Below are 21,920 nucleotides of genomic sequence, written 5' to 3' on the forward strand. Positions count from 1 at the left end.
AATCAACGAAAGACAATACTCTTCAACAACATATGTATTAGTTTATACTCATGATCAATAAAAGATGATTTTCATCCACAGCATGTCTTGTCATGACTTCCAACGAGTTGTTTTTACGAAACAAAAAGCAAAATGGCTGAAAACATGCCTGAGCATTCCGGCCGAGAGCAAAATAGCTGAAAAAAAACGCTTGAGCCCGTCGATGAGGGTAGCTAAAAGCTAACACCCGAAACAAAAAGCAAAATGGCTGAAAACATGCCTGAACATTCCGGCCGAGAGCAAAATAGCTGAAAAAACGCTTGAGCCCGCCGATGAGGGTAGCTAAAAGCTAAACACCCGAAACAAAAAGCAAAATGGCTAAAAACATGCCTGAGCATTCCGGCCGAGAGCAAAATAGCTGAAAAAAACGCTTGAGCCCGCCGATGAGGGTAGCTAAAAGCTAACACCCGAAACAAAAAGCAAAATGGCTGAAAACATGCCTGAGCATTCTGGCCGAGAGCAAAATAGCTGAAAAAACGCTTGAGCCCACCAATGAGGGTAGCTAAAAGCTAACACCCGAAACAAAAAGCAAAATGGCTGAAAACATGCCTGAGTATTCCGGCCGAGAGCAAAATAGCTGAAAAAACACTTGAGCCCGCCGATGAGGGTAGCTAAAAGCTAACACCCGAAACAAAAAGCAAAATGGCTGAAAACATGCCTGAGCATCCCGGCCAAGAGCAAAATAGCTGAAAAAACGCTTGAACTCGCCAATGAGGGTAGCTAAAAGCTAACAAAAAGCAAATTGGCTGAGTCGACCGAAATTTCAACTTCAAAAGACCCTCCAGCACTTCGTTCCGAAAAGCAAGAGGCTCGGGGGCTACAACCAGAGGGATGCACTTTTTCTTTAGGAAAGCACAAGCGCCACTCAAGAAAGCACTCGGATGCCGAGTCATAGCAAGGACAAAGCACTCGATGGATCACAAAGGAAAGAAGAAAAGAAAAATACTCGACAAATCGAGGGGCCTCGTCAGAATAACGCACAGAGTTGTCTTACGGAGCAGAGATGGGAACAAGACAAGGTACTCAGCAAGTCAAGTAACTTCAACCACACCCAGGCAAAGAATACATCGACAAAGATAAAGAATCTTCATTTAAAAAGAAGTGTAATATTACAAGAGGACGCTCAGCCGAGTCAGGTGTTGTCATCAGAAAGGGAAATATCAATATTTAGACTATCTACAACCCTACTGGCTAGATCTTCAACCTCGGGCTCCATCCTTTCAACAACGTCAAGATATTCTTGGCTTTCAGCTTCTTCTGCTATCTTGGAGAGAGGCGCTTCTAGAGCAAGGACCCGGACCTGGGCCAGCACATTCATGGTACATACTTGGGCGCACCTCTTCACGAACTCTTGGAAACGAGTCGGAATCCAGGGAATGAACTGCGCCCAAGATTGCCCGTCATCCGCTGGAGTCCGAAGGACATTGGCCACCGAACGAAAAGATTTCCACAAGGCATTCCAATTCTCGGTAGCCGTCGCCAGCTTCCCGGACAAGCCTTCAATGGTTTTTTGGGCCTGCACAAGATCTCTGTCAGCTCTACGCCTAATCAGCCTAGCAAGGGCGAGTTCTTCCTCAGCATGAGTATTTACCTCCTCAGCTCTATTATGACTAGAACGGACAAGGGCCTTCATCTCATCAATACTCTCCGAGAGCTTCTGCTTCTCAACTCGGAGAGCTAGACAGAACACCAAAGAACAAGTCAGCAGAAAAAGAAGTCAAAATACAAGAAGAAACAGGCAGAACCCGCGGCACCTTTGCATTCATTCTTCGCAGACTCCACCGCAGCATCTCTCTGTTTCTCTGTCTCCACTACCCGGGCGCGAAGGGCTTTCTCCTCCTTTTGGTGCAATTGACGCTCCGTCTCCAACTCAACCCGGAGAAGGTCAAGATTGGCTTTCAGAACGTCCACCTCCGAAGACAACTTCCTCTCATTTTCAGATGAGAAAAAGAAGCCAGAATGATCACGAGAAAAAGACTGGGCGAAAAGAAGCAAAGAGAAACAAAGCGTAAGAATAGAAGAAAAAACAAGCGTACAAAAGAGGAACGACAGTAAAACCTACCTGGAGCTTCTCACCAAAAGAAGTCGCGAGGGTCGACAAGCTCCCCCAGGCTGCGGTCAGCTCCGATAACCGATGAGTGGCATCAAACTGTTGCACCACGTCACCGGAAAAGGAGGGGCCGCCGGAGACAAGAGAAGGGGAAGGAGAGGCCGGCTGGGGCGAAGGAGGAACGACCAAAGCGACCTCCAGGGAAGCCGGAGCCAAACCCTCAGAAGAACCCGGCGCGACGGCCACAGTTACCTCCGGAGCGACCAAGTCCGCAACCCCGCCAGGTAGCTCTGAAGCCCCCGCGGCGACCTCATCAACACAATGTTGTGAGTCCTGAGGCTCAGAACTCGTTGGCGCGGTGGGAGGCAGAGAAGAAGTCGATGAAGAAATTAGAGAAGACGAAACACTGAAAAGTGATAAAAGGAAGCACCAATAAGAACCAGAAGAAGGAAGATAAAAGCCAAAGAGATAAAGCTAGAATTTACTCACCCGACTACCTTTTTCTTCGCGAAACCAAGAGAAGGCCTCGCAGGGGGAACCACGACGGCAAAGACGTCCCCGCAACCCGGCGACGGGAGCGGGACAGCAGACAACGGAGCCACAGAAGAAGCCGGGGCTGGAGCCGTGGAAGAAGCCGGGGCTGAAGAAGAAGCTAGGGCTGGGGCCAAAGAAGAACTCCACACCGAAGGAGCGGTACAGCTCGGGACAGAGGCAACCAAAGAACTCGACACTGGAGCTTCAGAAGAAGTCGGCGCGGGAACCTCAGAAGAACTCACACCCGACCTCCGATTACTTTAGAAAGTCCAAGACTAAAATTCAAAACAAAGAGGAGAAATTTAATACAACAAGAATATGAAAAACAACTCACCGCCGCATGACGAGGGGGACTTCATCATCCTCTTCTTCTTCAACCAACGAAACCAGAGCACCCGCTGAAAAGGAGATGAAAAGTACTCGGTTCAAGAGAGAAACATGAAAAATAAAAGAACAAAGAGTATTAAATGTGCTCACCTAAGAGCATGCTAGCAACAACTGGAGTACCTGAGGGAGTACTTGGTTTGCGAGGCTTCTTGGAGACAGGCAAGCCAGACGAAGACCCGTCCATTCGCCCCCTCTTCAGGACACTGCGAGGACCGCAAGGAACTAGACGAGGAACATACTCTTCATATACATCAATAAATCTGAAAGAAACCCCAGGAAGGGCTGTAAAGGCTTCAGACTTACTAATTGTAGAAGTACCAGCTAGACGATCCCCAGTCTCCGCCACGGCAGGGAGAACACCAAGGGGGATCGGATCGACAAAATTCCGCCCAAGCTCCTGTGAAAAAAGATAAAACACCAAGACAAAGAAAAGCTAATCAAGAACGGATGCAGCAAGAGTACATAAAGAACTCAAATAAAAAAGATAGACAACTCACAGCTGGGGGCGGGTTGTTGGCCGAGAACTCAGAGACGGCAGGAGGAATGACGCTCACTCCTTTCAGCATCTTCTGGAGACGCTCGAGTACCTCCTCACTGGTCAGCTCAAGAGCTGGGACCATGCGTGAAGGATCCTTGGCCCCAGAATACTCAAAGCCGAGATGTTCCCGCTCTTTCAAGGGCTGAACCCGGCGACGAAGAAAGCTTGAGACAAGACTAAAGCCGGTCAATCCCTGCTGTTTCAACGTGCTAATCCTATCAAGGAGTGGCTGGATCGCTTGAATCTCAGCAGGAGACTCAAGTTTCTTGTCCCACCGGTCATTCACCACAGGACCGGATCTGGAGTGAACAACAAGAGAAGGGATCAAATTGGCAGCGTAAAACCACTCGGCACGCCAATCTTTGACAGAATCAACCAGGTCATAGTCAAAAAACTTAATTTTGAGACCCTGGCGAAACTGAATCCCGCAACCGCCGAGGGCACTGGTTTCTTCACGGCGGGGTTGGGGTTTCAGGCGAAAGAAAAAGCGAAAAAGAGATAGAGAAGGAGGGATCCCAAGGAAGGCTTCACAAAGGTGAACAAAAATAGAAAGATGGAGAACGGCATTGGGGGTTAGATGGTTCAGACTAACCCCGAAATAACCAAGAAACTGATGAAGGAAGGCGGAAGCAGGAAGACAGAGTCCAGCGCGGACAAAGGAAACAAAAAGGACGATCTCACCAGGACCCGGAGCCGGAACCCGATGCTCGCCCGGAACTCTCCATTCAGCGATGACTTTGCTTTGGATCAAGCCATCACTAGCGAGCTCGCGCAGCTGGTCTTCACTTGTTGTTGGAGCCGGCCAAACTTTCTGAGCTGCCCTCATGGCCACGAACTCCTGGTTTTCAATCAAAGATAGGGATGACTCCTCGTCCACGAAGGTCGCCTGAGACTTGCTTGCGGTTTTCTTCTTTCCCATGAACTGGCGGAAGCAAAAAAGGCGCTAAGGGAGATGAAGCTAGAATGATGGTGCTCGGGTGATGGCGACAATGATGGCGGCGGATTTTTGAGAACTAGGGTTTAAAGGCAAGAGCTGGGTGACAAAGGAAAGGAAGATAAAAGGTTTTTAAATAGATTTCTCAGTAATACAAACGGCCCACAAGGCCCGTTAAAGCACAGTGTGGGAACGCAACGGTCCATTTACCGATGCAGCTAAAATGACGGAGGGCACGAATCCTCACAATGGTAAAAACCAACGGGCAGATTTCAGACTTATCCGTCCAACGCCACGGCAGGATTATCAGATCGATACAAGAACAACCCGTCAAACCAAGAAGAAAGAAAGAAGAAAGAAATGACTGCCTTACGAGGAACAAAAGAACCCGGTTATGTAAGAAAGAACTCGGTAGTCTCATGAACGACAGGGATCACAACAGAAAAGTCAAAGACAACTCAGAAGACAAGATTCGTTACATTACAAGCGACTTCAAAAATAGAAGATTACAAATCTTACAAGACCCAACGAACTCAGCACCATGAAAAGCAAAGTAGCAAAAAGGAACATGGACACGACTAGGCTCTGGAACGACTACGTGTCCCAAATTGCTACTCGGAAGGACAAATCACCATCAGTTACACTATTTTCTTCAAAGGACGAACGCAGTGCATCCAAGGCGGAAATCGACAGCACGGCAGGGCAACATGGAGCATAGAAGACCGACAGGCATCTGTCTACCCAAGACCGATGTGATGCTGGATATGGTGTTGATCTACACCAGACGGTCTCAAGACAGGCGACGAGGATCAACCCAGAACTGCCGGATGAAGGAACGAAGCCCACATCACAAGACTTCCTCCAACTACCACCACGTACATCCTAGCACAATGCTGTCGCGGGATCAGCCTACCTCTAATCCCTATCACAAGACTTCCTCCATCTACGACAAGACACACAGAAAGTACAAAACATGCCCGGGGGCTGCTCTACTTCACAAACTACCATGTTCATGACCACCAAGGTTTCAACACAATATCCAATGAATGAAAACAAGCACTCAGGGACAGTATTTATAGACCAAAGGATCGGCGCACATGGACTAGGAGTACCAACGAAATAGGCCTAACAAAGGACACAGTGAAAAGACAGGACACAATAATGGACGACTTAGGCGAGAGGAAGCGGTACTCGAAGACGGGCATATTCGGAAGAATATACCAGCACAGTACAACCCGTGAACAAAAGACATTTACACTCAACCACCACCATACAACTACATCTGACAACAGCAAAACTATCAAAGAATACGCCAAAACCACGCATCCGAGTTCTTCCTAAACAAAACAACATGGATATACACTCGGGGGCTTGGACAGCATCATAGCTTAAACAACACTGAGCTAGGGAGCTCAGCCTTAGTTTTCACCTATTCCCGGAGGCTCGGAACCAAAGACGAAAGACCAAGAATACAAGAAACTCAAGACTACAACGACGACACATCAAGACTCTTCATCCGACTTCTTTTCTAAAAAGAAGAACTCGGAGAAAGCACGGGGCCTACACTCAGTGAGTGCAATTCTTTGACATAAGCTCGGAGGCTGCTTACCGCAAAACTACTCGGATGATGACGTAATCCAAGTCTCGGGGACTACTTCAGAATACAAAATTTTCAAACAACATAAAGAATCAAGACCCTCCAACTTTTTGTTCTAAATAGCAAGAGGCTCGGGGGCTACACTCAGTGAGTGCACTTTTTCTTCGAAAAAGCGCACGTCACCAATAGGCTTCCTCAACGCAGACCACTTCAAGACATTACGGCAAAAAGAACCCGGAACAAGCCATGTTCGGGCGAGTTCTTTTTGATAAAATTTCAACGAACAATCAGGGCAACTTCAAGACAAGACAACCAGAGGGATGCACTTTTTTTTCAAAAGCACTCACCACCCAAAGATCCCAAGAAGCGCTACAAGGTTTCACTCCAGAAAACGCTCGGATGATATTTTGTTCCTACTCAACAAGACCAGAAGGAGCAGAGCGAGATTTTCAGAGCTCAACCATGAAGTGCTCGGGGGCTTGTCGATGCGGGACCCACAGGATACCCTGCAGGGTAGAAAAAAGATCTAGTCCAACTAGGATTCTTCCCATATAATCATAGTAGTAGAACTATTAGGTAATCCTACTAGGAAATCTCATTATAAACCGACTAGGACTCTGGCCTCCTGACTATATAAAGGAGGGCAGGGCTCCTGAGAGAAAAAACAATGGTACAACACAACACATTACAATCAATCCAACGCAAAGGCTAACGCCGACTGGACGTAAGGTTATTACTCGATCTACGATCGAGGGCCTGAACCAGTATAAATCGACTGTCTCTTGCGTTAACCATTGAGTTCAGCATACGCCGAAGCCCGAACGTACTGCCCCGGGTACCCCCGTGGCAGGCTATCGGTGGTGAAACATCGACACTAGGGTCCCGGCAAAAATGTTGCCTCCCTCCCGCGAATCTGCCGCTATGTCGTCATGGTTACAGCAACCCTCCTCTCATATTTATGAGGAGGCCAGGTTACAGAGTCCTATTCCAACTCTATCATGTACTGTCAAATACAACTCAGAGTCCTACCGTAACCATGTCACTTGCCGGCATCACCATTAATACTTCATGGCCAAGGGTCCAAAGGTACAATATGATGAGAGCGATAATCCGAGCTCCCCTTTTTATAGGGTATGATTACACATATTTTCTAGTAAAAACGCTCTTTACCTACTATAGAATATTCCTAGGCTTTTATAGTTGCAACCACAAGGGCATAAGGGGGCATTCCCCCTTCAAACCACCATGTCTAATGGGCTCCCCGGCAGCCCAAGTTGGGCCGTTGAGCTTCTTGGGTCATCTTCTTTTAGCTGGGGACGTGGGGGCTCTCCTAGAATCATCTTCCTGAAGGCTTTCTGAAACCTTTGCGACAGTAGCCTAAAGGTTCTCAACATAGCCTTCATGGATGATCCCTCGAAGGCTCCTCCCAAGGCTTCACAGCACTCCTCGAGACATTGGTCTTTCGAGACCTTCGCGGTGGGCCTTCGCGGGTGCTTCCAAGAGCCTTCCACAGTCTTGCTTGTTGGAAATTAGCCCTCACAGCGACTAGCTTACTACTAATCTTCATGCGTGAAAGTGTCAATTGAATCTACCGAAACGAATATACAAGATCATAGATGACACCAGAGACATGTTATTTGTTAACGAGGTTCAGACGAAGCCTACATCTTTATGGATGACTACGGACGCTCCTCCCAATACCAGTAACAATGGCCGCTCTAGGGTCCCGGCAAAAATGTTGCCTCCCTCCCGCGAATCTGCCGCTATGTCGTCATGGTTACAGCAACCCTCCTCTCATATTTATGAGGAGGCCTGGTTACAGAGTCCTATTCCAACTCTATCATGTACTGTCAAATACAACTCAGAGTCCTACCGTAACCATGTCACTTGTCGGCATCACCATTAATACTTCATGGCCAGGGTCCAAAGGTACAATATGATGAGAGCGATAATGGGAGTGATCGTGAGGATGAGGAGCCCTCTAAAGAGGGACTCATATAGGTATAGCAAGGGGCCCATTCTCCCGTGAATAAGAAGAGGGGAGAATTGAAGTAGTTGCGCAAAAGGCACAAAGCTCTTGAGCAAATCCTTGACGAGTATTTGGTTACTCATGAGGCTCTAATTGGAACTCATGATACTCATGAGGCTCTAATTGGAACTCATGAGAAATCGAAGGAATGTCACTCCTCATTGCTCAAAGGAGAGAGCTTATTGAAATAGCCAACATAGGAGTAACCTGTAATATAACTGAATCATTCTATACTTCTATTGTTGTTGCGGCCACTAACCCCATTATCACCATAAGTCTCGCAGACTGTGCTTAGCCTTATACACGCCAATCCAGGTTCTTTCGTGAAGATACACTTCCATTTCCTAAGGTTGCATACTTTGTTGTCAAAGATAATTTCATTTGTTGTTTTCCAGATAATCCAACAAGATATAGATATAGATATCATAATAATTTAGAAGCATAAATAAAAAACTATCATATTTTTTTAAAAATACAATGAAATAAAAATAGAATCTTAAAAATAAACACCCATAAGCTCCCGACTTTCCGAGCGCGTCGCCGCCTGTTGCGTTCGCCCCTCCTTTTACCTTCTCCCATTCACGCCCCCGTCTGTCTCGTGGCCTTCCTTTCCTGGCGGCCACAACTGGGCGAGCGGCGCCGCCCTTCACCAGGTCTTCGTCGGGCCCTTCGCCGGCGACGAGCACCCACCAGGTATGCCCGCCCCTTCGATTCCATTCCGCTGTGCGAAACGGAGCACCCCCAACCTTAACCTAAGCTTTTGGTTTCGGATCTGACCCCAAGTACGTGTATTGTGCCTGCTAACTTCGATTTAGAGGCAGCCATGTTGCTTGCTTTGCACTTTTAGTATTATTTAGTTTTCCCTGTTTGTAGCTTGTGGTGGGAATTTAATCGTGCCGAGATTAGGACAGGCAAATGATCAAATTTACGAATGTGCATTTTGGATAAAATTTTGTATTGAAGGTATGTGTTCCTTCTGTTGATTATCATTGTGGATGAAATTGGGGCATCTCAGAATGCTAGATTTATATTCTCTGAGGAAACAAACTTATTGCCTGAAATGTCCAGATTGAAGTAGTTTCATGGGAATTGGGAGGAACATTACTGTTTGCAGAACAAATTATTTATTCATATCCATTGGACTTGTCTCATCTAGGATGTTAGTTTTCAAATGCCTTCAACGTTGAAGAAAAAAATTGTGAAGTTGTTTTGTAATGATAAATAATTTATTGGGCAGAAACGTGGAGCTCAGAGTATTGGTGCCTCTTTCCTCTTTCACCAAGGATTCTGGTGCCTCGTTTCACAAGGTTAGGCAAATTTCTTCTGCTGCTTCAGTTATTTTATGACCCTGTTTGGCAGTTTTCCAGCTCCAAGATTTCATGGAGTTGGGTATTCCTAGCTCCAGAAATTTGTGAATCTGGAGCTATGGGTACACGCACACCTGAATGGTTTTCTTTCTATTCTAGACAAAAAAATAGAGTCTCAAAGTTCTTGATTCTAGTACAAACTCCAGATTTAAGGTGGACCTCGGAGCTGGACTGTGCCAAGCAGGGTGTATATGTCTTTCTAATTAATAATGTCATCAGCTGACCTGTCCTTTTTTTTTCAGCGGGATGCTAAGCCTGGTCTAGCTACTAGATTATGAACTCTCAGCTGATCTAGCATTTCTACAAGAATTCTTTTGCTGGAAGGTTTATTAGTTATTTGCAACAATGAAGGAACATCTAATGCTCAATATTGATGACCTAAGCATTCCTGAGCCAAATGTGGTCACTGGGGCAGTCATCAAGAATAAATCATCTGGGCAAACCATTGCACATCCACCCTCCATGGCTCATGCCATTTTAGCAGTGGGAGAAAGCATGGTTTCTGAAGAGGAACCTCTTCTGCAGGTGGTGGAGTGTCGCATTTGTCAGGAGGAAGATATTATTAAAAATCTAGAGAGTCCATGTGCTTGCACTGGCAGTCTAAAGGTTCGTGTTACTCCATTTGTCTTATTCAGATATTGTGGATGGATCATTATACCCCATATCTAATTATTATCTAAAGTGTCAAGTGTTTCTCCTTCTGTCCTATATATGCCCATACAACACTCTATTGCTTACAGAATTACTGCATTAGTCTCCCCCTAACTCAGGGCTATACCTGATTAGTCGCTCAGCTATACTGTACATTATGTCCTCAAATCCCCAATGGTACACTTCTGTTCTGACATTAGTAAGTTGTGGATGGGAATCTTGTGGTGTTATACTCATATACCTTGCTTGGCATATTCTCTTTCCCTCAATTCATTTTGTGCATTGAGCATTTAAGACATGGCAGTGCTGCTCAATATTGACAATTATTGTCTATTGATTAGGTCCCAGATTCAACAAATTAGATTGAATACTAATTTTATATAGTAGATGCTGTACCAAGAATCAAAACATATCACAGGCAATATCTAGGGACTAATGGACATGAGATTAGATCAAGATATTTTGTCAGCAGTGTATCTTTTTTTTTCCTGAACATGCAGAAGACCTGCATGTCATTGCATTAAGAGAGAAGAATGGCCAAAATTGCCAAGTACAACCACCTCACACGACCACAACGACCGAAACAACAACCTTACACGACCTTACGATCATGACAACAACCTTACATGACCAAAGCAACCACTAAAAGATGCCCGCAAGGCAACACACGAAAACGACAATACTCAAACCGTGATGGGATTCAGATCCCAACGGATGTGGTGTCACAGCCACGATCCTGGGCTACCAACAAAGGTGCTACATATAGATGCTTCCAGGATCATTGAATCCCACCCATTTGTGTTGCGAAACTCAACCATTGAATTCAAGCCCCAATCATCAATGGATTCAAGGTGAGACCATGAATCCAGCACCGAGGTGGTCAGTGGTCACACATGTTGGAGCCTCATCACATTGGATGACAATTCAGCGCACCTGTGCCGGCGACAACGATGGGCAAGAACCAGCAGTGATGGCGACCCAAGCCTGTGATAGAACATCCTTGCACTCCATTTCTTTTTTTCTTTTTCTTTTTTGAACCGAGGATAACCCATTTCCATTGTATCAACAGAAATACAACAGTATGGATACAGATGCGAGCAATGATAGTTTAGATAGACATAAGTTTCAATCCTATGAAGTGGGATTGAAAAGTCTGCTTCAGACCTTCGACCCCGACATAGAAAGGAAAGCCAAGCAACAAACAATTTAAGGCTAATAAACTCGCTATTACACAGATCATAGACCATGATTCAAAAGACATAAGGCCAACTCCAGGCACATCAGCCACTACCACAAAAAATCCTCATATCACAGCTCGACTTCAAGCATTATCTTCCTCTTCATCCTGGCTCTTGTCGTCCTCAAGCTGGAGTTGTCCTCTGTTCTTGGAGTCAGCAAGTAACTTTGTCGCCACCTGAAGCATGGTGTTAATGCCTTCAAACAAGCTTCTCCCTAGTCTTTGTTGGGTATAAACCTGTCCGGAAATTCATTAGATCACAGGCATAACATATTATTTTCAACGGGTTCTTGATCAATTTGTTCTCAAAGCAAGCTTTATTCCTAGTTTTCCAGATAGACCAACATATGGCAGCAATACCAAAAGTGTAGAACATAGCCCCATGGGGTAACCATTTCTTAATCTATAACCAACATTGGGTTAAATTGGAGGGAATATCAGAGGTGCCAATAACCTGAGCAACCACTGACCATACCACCTTAGCAATGGGACAATAGAACTAGAGAAGAATGAGAAATATATTCATCTTGCTCACAGAAATAACATTTTGGGTCACCTGATCAGTTTCTTTTGATCATGTTGTCCTTGGTGAGGCTGTGTTGTTCTTGATAAGCCACATAAAGATTTTTATTTTAGCAGGGACTTTCTTTCCAGATCAACTTATGATTAAAAGTTTAGAATCCACATCACCAGCTCTTAAAGCATTGTATAAAGATTTTACTGAGAACTTGCCACTTTTTTTTTTCAAGTCTACAGGAGATAAGTCTCCCTCCTGTAAAACAAAATTCCTGCCTGTGATTGAATCTGGGTTCAAACAGAGCTAAGTTCCCAAGGCAACTAACGTCTAAAATTCAACTGAAAATCCTTCTCACTAACTTGTGCCACTGATAAATCTTGCTCTTCACATAAACAGAAAAGAACAGGATATCTCTGAATCATTGGTTCACTGAAAGCAAGGGTTTCCAAAACTGGTTGTTTTTGCCATTTCTAATTTTTACTTTCCTACCCTGGAGATACAGCGATCTGACCTTGAGTAGGTCAGCCCAATCAGGACAATTATTTTGATTGTGTGTTATCAGAGGAATAGGCTTCCCTTTTATATATTTGGCATTGATAATGTCTTGCCAGATCCCAGTTTCCTGTTCTAATTTCCACCACCATTTAGCAAGAAGACTTAGATTTAACTTTCTGATATCTTTAATGCCCAATCCTCCTTTCTTTGTACCAGAACATACTTTTCTAGATACATAACTTTCGCATGCATTATTGCATTTAGATACACACACTGTCTAGATACATGGTAAAAACAATTGTATCTAGAAAAGCCAAAACGTCTTATAATTTGGAACTGAGGAAGTATTTTTTTTCACACTCCCACCTTGCCAAAATAAGGTTCTTCTTACTTTATCCATATCATTAATCTCTGTTTTGTGAGGGAGATACATAGACATGTGATAAATGGGCGAGTTGGTCAAACTAGTATTTACCATCCGTTTATTGTAGCGTGGAATGGCAATTCCAGCTCATGTAAAATGACAGCTGCATCATGGACAGGCAGAATTGAAGGCGTAGCAGCAGCATCTAAAGGAACTGAAGATGGAGAATCAAGTGATGGGGGTGGCTCAGGGAGGAGCAACTTTTGACAGCCCAACTGAGGACCTATTTGGGGACTCTTAGGTGACTGAGGCTGCTTGCAATGCCTAGCTTCGTGACCTTCCTGCTTACAGTGGAAGCAGTGAGATGCATTCTTGTAGTTCGCAGCATGAAGCATCGACCAATCAGATCAGTAGGCATCAAGCGTGCACCTTGATGCTGAGATTTTGGTGGCAATGGAGAAGCGCGATGCTAGAGGATACACTTGTTGATGCGATGATCAGCGAGGAATAGAGTGATGGCGCTGAACTAGAATGTGATAGCCTATTCCTCGAGGAGGCCACCTCACCTCCCTGTTGGAGGTACAGAGTATTTTTACTCAGCTAGGGATAACACACCCAGGCGACTGCTCTTTCATATATAGGAGATAAGTAGCACATTGATTACATTGATGGCTCATTTAGAGCATTAACTAAACAGCTAACTGCCTGGGTACTTGCACAGTCACTTGTGCTGCCCAAGGCCTTAATAGCAGAAACATAATTAAGCACAGATAACTAAGTGATAACTGGGAGCAGGACTTAACTTCTACAGTTCTCCCCCTAAGACCTGCTTCCCCCCATCCTTGATCTTCATGATCCCAATCTTGCTTCTCATGTCTTCAAACTTGGCCTTGCCTAAGGCCTTAGTCAGAATGTCTGCCAGTTGATCATTTGTGGCGACGAACTCAGTCTTGATGCTGCCTTCTTCAACACAATCTCTGATGAAGTGTTGTTTGATTCTTATATGCTTGCTTCTGTCATGAAAGACAGGGTTCTTTGCAAGTGCTATTGCTGATTTGTTATCCACTCGCAGCTCTACTACTTCCACTTTCTTTCCCAACAATTCAGCAAGTAACCTGGACAGCCACAGAGCTTGTGTTGCAGCAGTAGTCATGGCAACATACTCTGCTTCACAGCTAGATAAGGCAACCACTCTTTGTTTAATGGACTGCCAACTGACCAGATTGTTGCCTAGGAAGAATAGACAACCTGTAGTGCTCTTGCTTGAGTCAATATCTCCAGCCAAGTCTGAGTCACAGTAGCCAATGAATCTGGCTTCACTGGATGCCTTGGTGAAGTGCAGGCCATACTCCAGACTGCCTGCCACATACCGAAGGATACGCTTCACTGCCTGCTGATGCTCTATGGTGGGCCTTTCCAGAAATCTACTCACAAACCCGACTGCAAATGCCAAGTCAGGTCGAGTATGAACCAAATATCGCAGGCTTCCAACCAGCTGCCTGTACTGTGTTGGATCAACTTCCTTGGCTGTACTCTTCTTGCTCAATCTTAGCCTTTCCTCCATAGGAGTGGCTGCTGGGTTGCAGTCCACCATACCACCCAATTCCAGTATCCTTTTGGCATAGTGAGTCTGTCTAAGGGTGATGCCATCGGTGCTCTGCTGTACTTCAATGCCCAGATAGAAGCTTAAGAGCCCGAGGTCACTCATCTCAAATGTTGCTTTCATTTCAGCCTTGAAGCTTTCAACATCCTGCTCTTTGGCCCCTGTGATGATCAAATCATCCACATACACACCGACAAGCAACAGAGAGTTTCCAGAACCTCGCCTATAGATTGCAGCTTCATGGTTGCTTTGTCTGAAACCTTTCTTCTTCAATGTTGAATCAAGCTTTGCATTCCATGCTCTTGGTGCTTGCCGTAGGCCATACAGAGCTTTGCGCAAGCGATACACCTTGTCTTCTTGTCCAGCAACAACAAAGCCAGGCGGCTGATGCACATATACCTCCTCGTTGAGGTCTCCATTCAGAAATGCGGACTTGACGTCCATCTGATGAACAGACCAACCCTCCTGTGCCGCCAGAGCCAACAAGACTCGAACGGATTCCATGCGTGCGACAGGGGCGAAAGCATCATCATAATCCACGCCTTCTTGCTGGACAAAGCCACGAGCGACAAGTCTGGCTTTGTGTTTGATAACATTACCGTGTTCGTCCTTCTTCAATTTGAACACCCACTTCAGGGTGATTGGATGGTGACCAGCAGGAGGCTTCACAAGCTCCCAGGTCTTGTTTCTCTCTACTGATCGCAGCTCTTCTTTCATTGCTACGCACCACGCTGGATCTCTCTTGGCTTCAGTATGCGAAGTTGGTTCGCCAGAGTGCGTTAGATGCAGCTCTGCGAACAGGCGAGTTGCAAGTGGCGGTGTGGGCTGCTGGCCAATGATATTGCTGACAGTTCTGTAGCGAAGTGGTTCATCCTCGTGATAAGCATCCAGTCGATCATCATCATCCTCCAGAGGCGTGGCATGCTCAATCTGAGGACTTGGTGGCGGTGGTGACACTTCCAGTGCCGCTGGAGCAGAATTAGCTTGAGGATGAGTTGATGCGGAGCCCTCTGCTCCTTCAACTCCAATTGGGCTGTTTGGTGCGGGTGTTCTTGGTGAATCCGGGAGCAGAGGCGACGACGGCGGCGCTGGTTCGCTCACCTCCTCTGACCAGACATACTCAACTGTGAATTCACTGCTGTTCACAGCTGATGGCCCAGATTCCGGCGAGGACCAATCCCAGCCATGTTCTTCATCAAATACAACATCACGGCTGATCCTGACACGCCCGCTCACAGGCTCAAACACCCTATATGCCTTAGCTCCTTCTGCATAACCAATAAACACGCCGGCCTCGCCGTGGTCATCAAGTTTGCGCAGCTGACTGAGCTTCCTTGTGTATGCCACACACCCAAACACTTTCATGTGTCCCAGAGTTGGTGAACGTCCATGCCAGGCCTCATATGGGGTGATCCCCTTCAACGCACGTGTCGGTGATCGGTTCAGTATGTGGACTGCTATCATCACAGCCTCCCCCCAAAACCGAGCTGGCAGGCCCCTCTGCTTAAGCAGTGCCCTTGCCATGGCCACTACTGACTGATTGCGCCGTTCAACTACCCCATTCTGCTGAGGTGAGTGGGGAGCACTGAAGTGCCTCTTAATGCCTTGTTCTGCGCAGTAGGTAGCGAAATCAGCAACTGTGAATTCTCCTCCATTATCGGTGCGAAGCACCCTGATTTTCTGACCACTCTCCGCCTCTGCGCTCAGTTTGATGCGCTTGATGGCTTCTGCTGCTGCATCCTTGCTTGGTATGAGCGCTGCCCACATGAAACGGCTAGCGTCATCGACGAGCAGCAGGAAATATCGATTCCCTCCAGGTGTTGCAGGTGTCACTGGTCCGCAAAGATCGCCGTGCACCAGCTCAAGGGGCTGTTTGGCACGGTACTGTGTTGCAGCTGGGAACGGGCGCCTTCTCATTTTGGTGGTGACACAGGTGTCACACACCTGCTCCACATGGTCAATAACCGGGACACCGCGCGCCATCTCCTCCTTCCCAAGTCTGCGGAGTGCATCAAAATTCAAATGCCCCATCCTCTCATGCCACTGCCACGCTACATCTCCTCTGCATGCTGCAAGACAAAGTGGCTGGGCTGCATGAAGTTGGAGTGTGTACAATCTGTTAGCCCCTCTCTTCACCTTGGCAATCAAACGGCCAGTGTGTTCCCAGATACGTAACACGTCGTGATATATCTCCACCTTGGAGCCAGTCTCGTCAAGCTGACCCAGACTGATAATGGAATTCTTCAGGGCTGGTATATAGTACACACCCTGCAGCACCCTATGCTCACCAGTTCTTCCTTCGAAAGCAATCGAACCGATGCCTTTGATGTCAACCTTGGACGCATCTCCAAATCGGACCGTGCCTCGCACGTCCGTGTTCAAGTCAGAAAAGAGCTCACGCCGTCCAGTCATATGGTGTGTAGCTCCTGAATCAAGGTACCACACATCTGCCTTTTCTTCATCGCCATTGGCACCAAGGAAGGCGCGGGCTTTTGGTTCTTCCAGATTCACCTCTTGAGCAGCATAGGTGTATGCCGGCGCGCACTTATCAAGATCAACGAGCCCATGCGCCAGAAACAGAGCCCCATCATCCTCGCATTCTGCATACTGCACACGGCCATTGTGGCCGCCGTCACCGCCGCCTGCGCCCCCTCGGCCACCAGCGTGCTGGCCTTGATTGCCACCGCGGCCGCCGCCACGACGGCCTCTGCCCCGTCCGCCGCCGCGGTCACCGCCACCATCACGGTCACCATCTCTGTCTCGGCGTGGATGAGGGCAGTCCCTTGCCCAGTGGCCCTCCTGGCCACAATTGTGGCAGGTATCGCCACAGCGTCCACCATCGCGGCCGCCGCCACGGCCCTTTCCTCGCCAGCCGCCGCGACCGCGGCCACCACCGCCGCCTTGGCCGCCGCCGCGCTGATTCTTTGAACTAGAGCCAGCAGAATCATCCCCGCCGCCCTTCTTCTCCTTCTTCCAGCGTGCGCGCCATTGCTCCTCAGTATACATGAGCTTGCCGCCGACGGTGATTGGCTCGGTAGGCGCTTGCTCTTCACGGTCATCAACAGCCTTGAGCCTCCCAGTGGCTTCCTCAAGCGTGAGCATGTCAAAGTCCAGAAACTGCTCAATAGCAACCACAATCTGCGCATACTTCGACGGTACTGTACGCAGATACTTCTCCACCACACGCCTCTCATCGATGTCCTGATCACCATGAAGGACAAGCTGTCGATGCAGAGTTGAGAGGCGGAAGGCAAAATCTTCGACGCTCTCTCCTGGCTTGACACTGATGTTCTCCCAGTCGCGGCGGATGCGTTGCAGCGTCGCGCGGCGGACCCTGTCCACGCCGATGCGCGCAGCAGCTATGGCGTCCCACGCCTCCTTCGCCGTCCGCTTGTCGATGAGCGGAATCCCCATCTCCTTGGGAACCGCTGCGACAATCGCCTCCATAGCCCGCCGGTCGTCGCGGAACGAGACCCGCTCTCCTTCAACTGCGTCCCACAGATCGCGGGCCTGCATTCGCAGTTTCATCTCTTGGCTCCATTCGTGGTAGTTCGTCTTGGACAGCATCGGCCAGTTCGTGCCGCTGCCCGAGTCCCTGTATACGACCCTGTCGTACACAGGCGACTCCCGACGCCCGCCACCGCGGCCACGCCTGCGGACTGGCGGAGATGGAGACCTCCGGCGCGGGCTCTTGACCTCCTCTCCTTCTTCATACTCCAGCTCCTCTTCTTCCTTCTCTGCTGCAATCTCCTCCCTCAGCACCCGCGCGGTCCTTGCCGCCTCCTCTGCAGCCGTCGCCGCCTGCCGCGCCGCCTGGACCGCCTGCGCAGCTGCCTCCTCTGCAGCTTTCAAGCGCGCGGCCCGGCCAGAGGAGTCCTCCGCATCGCTGACGCCCTTGGCAGCCTTCCTTCGGCGCTCAGAAGATGTCGAGGCCATGGATGAGAAAGCAGGGAAGGGGGCTCGAGTAGAAGATGAGAGAGAGGTGTCTAACCTGGTCTTTGATACCAATTGTTGGAGGTACAGAGTATTTTTACTCAGCTAGGGATAACACACCCAGGCGACTGCTCTTTCATATATAGGAGATAAGTAGCACATTGATTACATTGATGGCTCATTTAGAGCATTAACTAAACAGCTAACTGCCTGGGTACTTGCACAGTCACTTGTGCTGCCCAAGGCCTTAATAGCAGAAACATAATTAAGTACAGATAACTAAGTGATAACTGGGAGCAGGACTTAACTTCTACACTCCCTGCACACTCTCACAGGAATTGGTGCTGAGGGCGACAACCGATGCGGGAGGTATGATACTGGTTGCCGCAGCGGTGGAGTGGGAGGTAACCAGCGAGCTGACAACCGATGGGGGAGTTGTCCCCGTGGTGGTGGAGAGGGTGGTGACCAGCAGCGTGGAGTCCAGGGACCACCTCACCTCCCTGCACACACCCTCATCTTCATGGATGGTGTGGGCATCGACTGATGGTGGAGGTCCGCTGCCAATACCGACTGCAGTGGAGAGGTATATGACCGTCTTGGTGGTTACTGACGAGGGGGAGCGGCAGCTTGTCCCCACGGTGATGGAGAGGGAGGCGACCAGTGGCGATCTCTCGAGCACCAGCGGCATCTGATTCAGCTGGTTGGGGAGTGGCGACCAGAGGAGATGCAGGGGCATGGGAGATGGAATTGGTGGAGGACTGTGTGAAGTGAAAGGGGAGAGGCGTGGAGGAGGTTTCGCTGGTGGATCAATTGCCAGAGCTGCGATGTCGGCGGCGGTGGCGGGGGAAACCCTAGACAGGTTGCCCCCACGTCGCCGCATGGGACCGAGTGACCATCCCGCACACAGCTCTTTTCAGTATCAGCACAAAATGAGTCCAACATTATATGTACAATTTCATAATTTTATCAACTGAAGATAATAGTTGCCCGTTCCGGAGTGAAATGTGTGCCATTTCAATGCATCAAGATATCACAATCTTTCATCCAGCAATTTGCCAATATTGCACTTTGCATGAACCCACTAGCCATGGAATAAAAAACTGCTTGTTATGGAAGACAGGGTCAACTTTAAAATATGTTATTAGCATTTTAATTTAAGACAGCCTAAAAATACCCAAACATTTTGGTATAAAACTTAAATATAATTTCCCTATTATCATAGTACCTTATCTCGAGTTGTGGGCAGTACTTGGTTGGATAAAGCTAATTTTATGATATGACTAACTGTGATTTTGTAACAAGTATGTGGGATAGACTGGATTTGAAGTTACCAGGATAATTCGATTTGTGAACCGCCTCCCAATAATTTTGGCCGTACCTTTTCTTACATCTAGCTGAATAGGTTTAAACTTTGAGTTGGTTGTTTTTGTCACGCTTCCCTGATTTGTCAGACAATAATATGTTAAATAGATGTACCATGATTTTTTTATGCGATTACTTTTAAGAGCGTTTTCCGTATCCTCTAACTTGCTTTTAGTTTTTGCTATGCAGTATGCTCATCGGGCATGTGTACAACGATGGTGCAATGAGAAAGGAGATGTAACATGTGAAATATGTCATGAGGTGATTTAAGTTATGAACAACTAATTGTTATGCCATTTTCACGGATGTCATTTAATACTAAATTGTGTTGAAAAATACTATCTGCAGCCTTATGAACATGGGTACACTGCACCTCCGAGAGCTCATCCTGATGAAACTACCATTGATATAAGGTAGGGCATAATGCCCTTTTTATTCTTAAGTTCTATACTTATGTAATAATTTTTCTTCTAACTGTTTGTCATCACCTCTCATTTCTCCGTGGTTCCTAGTGGTGGGTGGACTATTACTGGTACTGCATTTGACTTGCGTGATCCTAGGATACTTGCAGTGGCACAAAACCACATCATGGAAGCTGAATATGATGATTATTCTGCCACAAATGCCAGCACTGCTGCCTTTTGCCGCTCTGCTGCTCTTGTTGTGAGTAACTACAAAACAGATGTATTTATATTGTTGCCACTTAAAACAACAGGGTTTTCTTATTTATATGTAACATCCAATTTACCCTTTTTTTATGTTCAGTTAATGGCTCTCTTATTGTTGAGACACGCACTGGCTCTAACTGATGAAGATGATGACGACACTTCAGCAATGTTTTCAGTAAGTGAAATAATCATCTTGAAAATATATACTGTTCACATCATATATTAACATTTGGTATTTTGATGGTTTGCAATTGATAGCTTTTTCTATTGCGTGCTGCTGGTTTCCTGCTACCATTCTACATTATGGCTTGGGCAATTAGTATCTTACAGTGCCGCAGGCAGAGACAGGTCAGTTACAATTTCTAAAGTGAATATCTGCATCTTCCTTTTCTTATTTTTTAGAAGGTTTTGGGAACACCTAACATATTCCTTGCCATACTCCAAATGCATTGAAATTGAGTTGACATTTAATACCCCCTCCATTCCAAATACATTGCTTTTATTATGCATCTAGACATAGTGTATATCTAAATGCATAGCAAAAAATATGTATCTAGAAAAGCCAAAACGTCTTATAATTTGGAATAGAGGAGTACTTTACTAGTTGTTTGAATTTGACTTGTCATGCACATCATGAAAATCAAGATTAGGAACTAAGCTATGCAACCTAATCAGTCTTTACTACTCCCTCAGTTCCAAATTATAAGTCGCTTTGACTTTTTTGGTTCATCTATTTTGCTATGTATCTAGACATATTATTATATTTAGATGCATAGCAAAATGGATGTACCAAAAAAAAGTCAAAGCGACTTATAATTTGGAACGGAGGGAGTACTGATTATAATTGACTAAACATGGTTGAAATTGAAACTGACGGTTAGTTGTGACCTGTGCGACCAAAAAATTGGTAAACTGATTTGATGAAAATTCAGTTTTAGAATGAAAATCTGCATCGCCTTTTGTGCTTCCTTGTTAATTTGGCTATTTGCTGCATCCAGTGCAGCTCTAGGGCCTTCTTTAAATCCCTAATTGCCTATTGTGTCTGTCCAGGAGGCAGCTGCTCTTGCTGCAACGGAGGTGGCATTCATCCTGCAGTCGGGGCAAGGAAGGGGAGTGCACTTCACCATCGCACCGGACTCCCCGGCCACACCACAGCATGAACCACCGCAGCCATAATTATATCTATCTATGGAGTGGCTGGCTGCGGCAGCGGGCCGCAGATCGCTTATTTCGATAGGTTCCCCAAGGATTTCTTTATGGCTGCTGTCTAGTGCAGAACCAGATAATTTCTGCCCAAGTTTCCTGTCATCAATGTACTTAAGTGTGAAGATGCGTGTTCTGCGAGTTGGCCAGTGCATTTTGCATGTCGGCCCGGGAGTAACGGGGTGTGTGTATATATAACTTAACAGACATCTGGGTTGTATGATCTACACAATTGTCGAAAATTGAATTCTGATCGCCCGAATTGTCAAAATTTTATAAAGTCTGTTTGAGGTGGTGTCTGAAAGTCAGCCAGAGCTGCCCATCTAGGAGAGCAGAACATGGTGGATCGGGAGAAGAATGTCGCAAGGGAAAACATGTCGCGCGCGCTATAAAACACAATATTGTTTTTGTT

At 46.8% G+C, this 21,920-nt stretch overlaps 1 protein-coding gene across 1 annotated transcript; it reads left to right on the forward strand.

Moving 5' to 3' along the window:
* The first annotated feature begins 8,642 nt into the window (after nucleotides 1-8,642).
* LOC136541944 (uncharacterized) lies at nucleotides 8,643-21,801 on the forward strand. The gene is made up of 9 exons (XM_066534133.1): nucleotides 8,643-8,801; nucleotides 9,346-9,415; nucleotides 9,718-10,081; nucleotides 19,827-19,898; nucleotides 19,986-20,050; nucleotides 20,150-20,300; nucleotides 20,403-20,480; nucleotides 20,564-20,653; nucleotides 21,356-21,801. Exons 3-9 carry the CDS (start codon nucleotides 9,821-9,823, stop codon nucleotides 21,479-21,481), a joined length of 843 nt encoding a protein of 280 aa, XP_066390230.1. The 5' UTR covers nucleotides 8,643-8,801; nucleotides 9,346-9,415; nucleotides 9,718-9,820; the 3' UTR covers nucleotides 21,482-21,801.
* The last annotated feature ends 119 nt before the right edge of the window (nucleotides 21,802-21,920 follow it).

This window comes from Miscanthus floridulus, chromosome 3 (genome assembly GCF_019320115.1).
Source record: "Miscanthus floridulus cultivar M001 chromosome 3, ASM1932011v1, whole genome shotgun sequence".
NCBI classification, from domain to species: domain Eukaryota; kingdom Viridiplantae; phylum Streptophyta; class Magnoliopsida; order Poales; family Poaceae; genus Miscanthus; species Miscanthus floridulus.

Bases quoted from the DNA above. Each gene is read 5' to 3' on its own strand.
- LOC136541944 (XM_066534133.1), top strand. From the start codon at position 9,821: ATGAAGGAACATCTAATGCTCAATATTGATGACCTAAGCATTCCTGAG. The intron at 20,051-20,149 runs GTAGGGCATAAT...CGTGGTTCCTAG, and splicing joins GAAACTACCATTGATATAAG to TGGTGGGTGGACTATTACTG. The intron at 20,301-20,402 runs GTGAGTAACTAC...TTTTATGTTCAG, and splicing joins GCCGCTCTGCTGCTCTTGTT to TTAATGGCTCTCTTATTGTT.